At 32.7% G+C, this 9240-nt stretch overlaps 1 protein-coding gene across 2 annotated transcripts in view; it reads right to left on the bottom strand.

The window, feature by feature from the left end:
* Positions 1 to 1524: 1524 nt before the first annotated feature.
* ck (unconventional myosin-VIIa ck) overlaps positions 1525 to 9240 on the bottom strand; it is a 234346-nt gene continuing 226630 nt past the window's right edge. For both annotated transcript variants that reach the window (XM_081769036.1, XM_081769038.1), the window contains exons 39-40: positions 7822 to 7991; positions 1525 to 2596 (exon numbers count right to left, since the gene is read on the bottom strand). In XM_081769036.1, the coding sequence (XP_081625162.1) occupies positions 2390 to 2596; positions 7822 to 7991 (377 nt within the window). In that variant the 3' untranslated portion in view covers positions 1525 to 2389. The remainder of the gene's footprint in view (positions 2597 to 7821; positions 7992 to 9240) is intronic.

Genomic DNA, 9240 nt, shown 5'->3' with positions numbered 1-9240 from the left:
TACAATCCGACCGCAGATATTCAGGTTATGCATTTCACGTCGGGCTGTGCTTGTCACAATAGATTGTCTCGGAGCTGAATTAGTTCCTCAGTCACGTTTGCTACATTGTACTTGGCGACAATCTTCTTCAATGCTCGGTGATCCCCGTTACTGAGACTTCTCTTCCGTCCACTTTGCCTTGGACTCTGTTCCTTGCATCGCATCTAACACACTAGCCATTTTGGATACAATTGCGCCAATTAACTACGTATCTACATTTGACCTCTTTGGATCTTAAGATGTCTCCCATTTTACATTACTGTCGTCTGCCCGCTTCAACACACGCCCTCAGTTATACTCCATGTGATGTGCTACAGATCACCCAAACAACAATGGCCAAGTGGTGCATGCACTTCTCGTTGTTACTACCTCATTCGTTCTATGTGCTGCAAACTACAAGTATTTTATTATTATTATTATTATTATTATTATTATTATTATTATTATTATTTTGATAATCATCGATATCACCTTTACATATCAATGTTCACAGGCTTATTTTTGGGGTGTCTATTTACTACTGTCAGGATAGTGTACTATTAGTGTTCAGGAATTTTGCCCATGAGAATACTTTGACAAGAGGTAGGTAGGGGCTCGAGTAGAATACATTTAAGAATAAAGCTTTTGTAGTTTGAGGTGATAATAGATTTGGTGTTACTAATTTAATATTGGAACGAAGAATACAGTATCAACTACAAAAGTTGGAGGGGAAAGTAAGTACAACACACGATTAATTTTTAATCTTAAATAAAAGTAAATGCAATGACGTTAAAGTCTACGAAAGATTTCCGGTATATAAGTAATATTATTTGCTGGAGTGTCCCAAAAGTTCGTAAGCAAAGCGCGGGATTGGAATTTTAGGGAGTAAGCAAGAACTGAAATTATAATCAGGTAACAACAAAATATTTTAAGGACGGAAAGGGTTATGGAAAGTCAAGATTATTCCGAAAGTATAAAAGATTTTTTTTCTAGGAGAATTATCAGGAAAAACTACAGTGTTGGTCGTATGTTGGGGGCGGGAGTAAGCATCTCTGTTACTAGTGAAGAAGTAAAATTAAACTCTAGAAAGAAGGAAAATATGTTTTATTGGTTCATGAACGGAGAGTTCAAGAAAAAAAATCACTAAACTTGTTATGTGGAATAGTGCACTGAATCAGGTAGAAACAAATCAACTATAAAAGAGTTCGCAATATCAACACAAAGGAAAATGGAGAAAATTAGCTAGTGGAATGGAAAAGCAATACAGAAATGAGGATGGAAACAATATTAGAAATAATATTAAAAATAATAAAACTGATTAAAGTATTTAAGGAGAAGCTTTATTTTGTAGAACGTATTGCAAGTATATTAAAAGGGAAAAGAGAACTGATGAGTGGAAGCCCGTTTGTTACAAAAGTATCAACCAATGTTTGGTTTCGCATACATTTGAGTGTTGACACTACGTGACGAAAAGAAATGGAAAAATAAATAAAAACAACCAAATAGGGACAAAACATGTATTAAATACAATAAAATACAATACCAGAATATTCTTTTTTACAGAAGCTATGAATTACCATTTCTCAAAAAAGTTTGGTTAATTCTAAACCAATTCAAAAATTGTGTACAAAAAGTATGTACAACACAAAGATACAAATTTTACGCCTATTTTCATCTTTTTTCTTATTTTTTACTTAAAAAACACACATGGTTACAGCTTTTAAGAAATAAATGGTCGATTTCGTCAATACTGTAATTGTTAAAAGCAGACTGTTTTTCTTCATTCCATCACCTGTCAAGTTGTTAATATTTATTTATTTAATTCCTTGTTATAACTGCCATTAAAAGACACCATGATTTAAAAGAAAGTCTCTCGTTGGGCCACATAACGAATATGCAGCAATTATACTTATCACCAACACCAGCCACAACAAATGATGTTCATTTCGAGATATCAAACTGGCTACAAGTCACAACTTTAAAGTAACTTGCAATTCATTACAATACATGATTATACATATATATATTTTAGCAAAGGAAACGTAGAAGAAAGAAATTCAGTGTAACTTCATGTACAAGGAAAATTTAACAATATATTTTATACTCTGTAGTATATTTATTCCTCTTGAATCGCCAACGATTCTCAATAAACAGTCACTGCTTTTACATTTTATAACAAATAGCTTCAAGTAACATTATTTACACTTCTGCTAAGTAATACTCACACGGCATACACGCACACATTCTTACAAATACATATACATAATTGAAAAACATACACACACATATACGGGCTTTTACATTGATATTAATATTAACGGAGTTGCTCCATAATTTAAACTTATCCATGTGATAGGTAAGCACCTGCTGCTTACTTTATACGAATTGTTCTCTGTTTATTCATGTTAGTAAGCATTAGAGATATATACGATGTGAGCAAATCATCCATTTTATACCCCAGCGATGTTTCACACAACAGCTTAGATCCACGCACAAGGTTTCCAATAGTCATATGAAAATACGTGTTGCCAGACGACCAATTTGAAATTCTTGTGAAGGGATGAGTTACCAAAATATCCTGAAAACAAAGATAATATTATAAATTTTAGTAAATAATTTATGGTGTCCACTAGGACTGGATGTTAACGATTCAAAATTACCAAAAACTACAGAATAAAAAGATATTTATTACAAGTAGTTAAAAATGACCTAAATATCATAGAAATCAGAAAAATATTATTCTGTGTATTTCTGTGCATTTATTATTTATATCTAACGCGTTTATAATTTAATATTCATTGACTTAACTAAGAAATTTTGCTGGGGATTCACAGTTCCTTGTTGAGAATAGTAAATTTATCGTTTCTTCCCCATTCAATATATAGAGGAGGAAGTGTCTGTCACTGGTTTTCCTTCTAGTATATGCAACCTTATTTAAGGAAAACATCCCAAATATTATTTTAATTTTTAAACACTCATTTTAGCGATAATAGTTCATGATATTTTATTCAACATTCTTATAAAGATTGTATTTCCTTCAACTATCCTCATACCAATATTTATACCGCAAAGGAAAGGTCTATAAAAATAGTTAAAATCATACATTCATCTTTTGTTCAGTAGCTACCATTACACTTACATATGTACACTACACAATATTCAGTAAAATCTTGTCACAGCAATAGAAAATATCAGAAACTAAACTAGTTTTCTTGATGGATACACATTGTAGCGCTGGAGTATCTAAATTTCATGAAAAAGTATGGCTCTCTAAAGAACAGCAAAAGTGTGTACATAAAAGAGGAAATCATAGTGTTAATAGGAGACTATATTTTAATACAACTAAATTTTTCTCTTTAACTATTATAAAAGTAAAACTTCCTTCATTATCTCATATCATCATTAAGCAGAACACATTGCTTCTGCTAGATAGTCATATATATTAAATTCATTTTATACAAATCTTGAAAGAAACTCAATTCTGATTATATGATTTCTTATTTTAAAACAAAATATTAACATATATATCAGCATCAGCATCAGTAAACATTAGTAGTATTAATTTATATTTCAATCGTGTTGTTTAACCTTCGGCCAACAGCAAAAATATATAGAATAAAGAAATATTCTGTTACTTCTTCAACTAATTTAAAATCATAATTTTTACCATTTTGTTGATTCCAATGTGTTTGTTTAATAAAATTAGAAGTAGCCCTATATAGTTATAATGACAAAAACTTCATCTTAATAAAATTCTACCGCTTCACTAAATCTATGGACTTTTTGTAATATCTGTTTCTAATGGTTTCTAAGTATCACTTTTAATTTCTTCTTTCCCTATTTATAAGTATTGGAGTTGTATTTCATAGATTTCATAAGCTACAGAAAGTAGTTAAGAGTCAAACTATCCTATTAATTCCAGTTAATTAATTATTAATACATTTCTTATTTCAAAAATAATATGTATCAACAAACACGATGAAATATTGTCTTCCAATTTTTACAACTCATAATAAAAACTAATAATAATAAAAACATCAAGTATTTCAACATACAAATATATTCTTGTAGATAAATAATTATCCATAGTTAATATGTGTATCCATAATGCACAAGATTATTCAGTAAAGTTAATATGATATAAAAACAAGTGACAGATAAGTTTCACAGCGCGAAACTACGGTAGACTTCCAAACTGTGCGAATGCAATACTCAAATTTGAAGTACTACATCGATAACTATTTGACCAGAGGAATAAGAACAAAGATAGAACATATTTCTCGGACGCTGAGGCCATACCAAAAAGCAATTACTCGCTGTCTCTTACTACTTTTGCTCCATGGACATTAACATTAAACCAGAAGTGCTAACTGATGTCTATCACTTCCGGTTGCAATAGACGGTTAACGGAGGAGATGGAATGTATTTTGGGGGCTCTTGAGTCAATTGAGAAAATAACGTTTCGCGATATCTTCTTCCGTTTTCGCTCTATGAAATAAAACCAAAGGTTAAACATACTCTTGCGGTTCTGAATCCATATCAAAAAAACTTCTTGTCGCTATCTATTTACGTTTTATCCGTTATGCGATCAGTTTTGTAACAGGAAATCGTACATTTTCACCACTTTCGGTTTGAACAGATAGATAAAAGTAGAGACAAAACTCATTCTTGGAACGTTGAATCTGTATAGAAAAAACGCTTTATGATATATCGTACCGTTTTAGCTCTATGAAAATAAGTATTGAAACCTGAAGTACTAGTGAACTTCAACCATTCCTGGTTTTGGTAGACTGTTGCAGGTTGCCGTGGTATGATCACTTGAGACGCTGAATCGATTACAAAAAAACGCTTCTCTCTATTTACCGTGTTTACTCGCGTAACAGTCGCATTTTTTTTACGAATTTTTTAACGCGAAATCCAACTACGACTATTACGTGAGGAAAGCTGCTATTCAATTATCGCTATTAAAACTATTTCGAATTTTGCTACACAGAGCATTATGTTAACATAAAATGGAGGATGGAAATAGGTTGCTTGATCTTTGTTGACAGATGGGTCACGACATTACGTATCAGTAAACACAAAAAGTTCTTTTGCTCGGATTCACGCAAGATAAACAATTTCGAAGGAAGTCTCGTTTACAAAGACAAAAATCCCGTAGACTGCGACTTTTATGCGGGGATTTTTTTTTTCGAATATTTTTACTTCAAACTTATGGTGCTACTATCATGCGAAGGCGACTATTACGCGAGTAAACATGGATTACCGTTTTCATTCAACGGAGACCAGCGTTGAAGCCGGAAACAGTTGATTTCTACCACTTTCAGTTTGAATAGGGGATTGACAAGGGAGATTAAACGTATCCTTAGGACCCGGAGACGATTGTAAAAACAACGCTTCTCGATATCATTTTCTGTTTTTGCTCGATGGAAATCAGTATTGAAACCGGAAGTACTAGTAAATGTCAACCACCTCCGGTTTTGATAGAATATTATGGGTGATAATGATATGTTCTCTGGAGATGCTGAATGAATTGTAAAAGAATCGCTATCTATCAATGGTTTTGTTCCATAGCGACCAACGTCGAAACCGGAAAAATTGATTTCTACCATTTCTGGTTTAAATAGTGTGTCATCGAACGAAATGGGAACTATTTTTGAAACTCTAAATCGATTGCAATTTTTTCAATTTTTGTTCTATGAAAATCAGTATTAAAACCAGAAGCAATATTTGGTTACGAATAGTCATGATATGTTATCTCGAAACGTTGAATCATTTCCGAAAAACCGGTTCTCGTTGTTTCCATTTTCGTGCTATGCCAATAAACGCAGAAACCGGAAATCGTTAATTTGAATCACTTTCAGTTTGAATTGAGATTAACGGAGGAAATGAAACCTATTTTTTAAACGCTGAATCGATTCCAAAAATAAAATCTTCTTGATATCTATTACCACTCCTTTTGCTTTTCAAAAAACAATTCGATAGAGTGTTGCGATAGTATGTTGTCTTGAGATGCTAAATCGTTTTCTGAAGACAGCTTCCTGCTATCTGTTACCGTTTTCGTTCTATGGCAATAAACATTGAAACCGGAAATGGTTAATCTGAACCATTTCCGTTTGAATAGAGGGTTAATGGAGGAGATGGAATCTATTGGTGGGACATTGAATCGATTGCAAAAATCGACGTCTCTATATCTCTTACCGTTTTTGCTCTGATATCTGTCGACAGATAGACGAGCGGAAAAACATACCCATTCTATAAGACTTCCGACACTTATGCATAGCATAGTTTGGAAGTTTGAAACACTGAGATACCGAAATTTATCAATACGTCCATTTACAGTATTACTAACAAACAATTAAAAACTTTAGAAATAGACAATACACGGTTAAGTCACATATATGTGTCCGACTTTCAACCCTCACTCATGCGCACAGTATCGATCTCACCAAGATGATTGAAAGTCAATACACAGCTACAAGCTTGCAGCAGTGCTTCACTATAATAAGTGTGTGTTGTGTGTACCATGGCTGACAAAGTGAATAAGTTTTGGGAAGGATATATCGTGACATTTTCTCCACACCAAGTTTTCTGAATCTAAAATTGTAAATAGATAAATAAAAATCCAAAGGAAATAGACAATCAAGAATATAATTAAGCGATATAATAAAATCCAAGATGTTCCAGCTATTAGTTCACCCATCAAGAGATATCGAATGCGACCTTGTACTGTAGTGTCTCAATGTGTGTCTCACAAGTTACGTCGAATGACCCTCCAGGGAAAAAAAAAAAAAAAAAACTTCCAAAATGTGTGATGACCCATGACTATACGTATCTCAGAGAACTGTGAATCACACCCTGAGCGACAAATAAATGTCCAGCAGGTACCTGCCAGAGAAATTACATAAGTTAGGCCTATCATAGGGACACAAAGACCACCTGCAGACGTCTCTACGAGCGCATCTACATCATCGTTTCTTTTGACAAAGCTTGAATTATTGTAGTGAAATCACCACCGTAACTTGCATTTTGGAACACCAGAGATCCCGTCCAAAATTCATTCGTTATTCAGTGCAACTTTCTAGAAAGGATTAATAGTCGTCACGGGATACTGCTGTAATAGAAGATTTACGATTCGTCAAGTGCATAAAAAAAAAAAAAAAAAAAAAAAAAAAAAAAAACCTGTAAAATTAATTCTGCATGCAATCCTATAAAGAAACACATACTGACAACTATTTATGCAGAAGACCTGTACGGAAAACCAAGACCGTTTGCATCAAGACAAGGCCTCATCACGAACATTTCATTCTGAGCATAGATTTTTGCAACGAATGGAGAAAACCCCAGCTATCCATTTGAGAGCAAACCAGTGAAGTCACCAGATGTCAACTCTATGATTTCTGCAGGTATGGTCTCCTGCAGAAAGAATTTTCCTCGCACTGTGAAGTCACTCTCCGAAGCCTGTGCAAAGGCTATAGAAAGAAATGGCAGACGATTCCCCTTCATGTGCTTCGTAAAACCCTTCTACAATGTAAGTTGCGACGTAGGGCTACTGTATAAGAACACACGGAGGTTATATTGAGGCTAACGGATGGTAGCGCCGCAGCTTTACCTAAGGTAGCTTCTAGTTCAAATTTGTACATAAGCGACTCAACCTGCTCTATACTATATAAATGTTAAAACCTCGTTATAATTGTTTATCATACGATTTATCTTGTAAAATTGAGCAAAATGGGTGTTTTATACGGAGAAGTATGATAGCAGTTTAAAAGACAATCAAGTAATAACCTGAAGAGAACTTACCTTTGTTTGTGGATGGATAAGACTAACACCATGTTTGTTTATTGCTATTAGTAACATTTCTGGATAGTTTGGTTCAGTTGTTTGTTTGACCTCAAAGAATGCAGAACCAAATGTTGGCCAACGATAAATAACCTTCAAGAATGTTATTTTGGCTTCTTCTGGACTCATTCCTTTAAACAAAAACACAGACAGCCAAGGTAAGTTTCGTTTGTTCAATATAAGATGTATTACATGCATAAAACTATCAGGTTTATTAGAAACACCAATTTTCTATATCGATTTAAGAATCATTTGCAGTAGAATTTGTGCCATTTTATGTTTTCAAAATAAGTGTAAAACTAAAGATTTGGAGAACATGGTGACACAGAACATATGAAGTACTCTATAATAGTGATAAGGAGTTCTGGGCATTGTATTTGCAGAACCTAAATACCATGTTATATCTTTATGACATCACAGCAATATCACGTAATAATTCTAAATTGAAAATAAGATGTCCAAATATCTTAACATTCCATTTTAAAGAACTTCCTCGATAATAGGCAACAATCTACGTTCTCTAAATTTTAATATAGATTTTTGTTTTAGTTATTAGGGAGAAAAACTCAAATTCTCCTATGAGTAACTCTTAAAAGAAGGAATTTGAAAATAAATCGGTACCCTCCTCATCAAGCACAAGTTTTTAATTACATATTATTAATCTGTTACTATCGTTTACTTTACACTTGAAATGTGCATTCAAGATTTCCCTCCAAAATATAAAAGCAGTGTTGATAAAATATAATATACTGAGGGCACTAATAACAATTTAATTGAAGGGAAAAAATTAAAAAAAAAAGAAAAAAAAGAAAACTATACGATGGAAGTTTGATCTCCTAATCATTAATTTTACTGTCGATAAGTCAAGTTTCAAAAGATGTATTAATACCATGTTCTTGACAATTGATAGCCGATACCTATATTTATTTCTGACCTTCGACATTTTATTCTTTATTCAGTAACATATTGAAACTACTGCATTTTCGTTGTCGATTGAGAATATAAATTTAACTTTTTTATTTTTATACAAAATAACATCTCCGAAGAAACATGAATGCTCAACCAAATAGCTTTATAAACTACTGTTATAAAGCTCCACTCACATTCTTTATTTTCCTCATATATAGGTACATAAAAATAGAAACAGGACGTATATTGTACGTAGTCCTATAAAAAATATATCAAATGAATAGTCCGTATAGTACATAATATCAAAAATAATCAAAGCTAAGAAAATTTTCACATTTAATTTCTGGTTTTATATCTGCATCAAAAATATATTCGTTAAAAAGTAAGTACTTACGTGTAACAGCAACAGCACTTTTATGTAACTACTCTTTATGTAACACTAAGATAAAACAGTAACATGTAAGCCATGAG

The sequence above is a fragment of the Thermobia domestica genome, chromosome 8 (assembly GCF_964235325.1).
Source record: "Thermobia domestica chromosome 8, izTheDome1.hap1.1, whole genome shotgun sequence".
Taxonomy (NCBI): domain Eukaryota; kingdom Metazoa; phylum Arthropoda; class Insecta; order Zygentoma; family Lepismatidae; genus Thermobia; species Thermobia domestica.
This window is presented reverse-complemented; position numbering and strand designations above follow the sequence as displayed.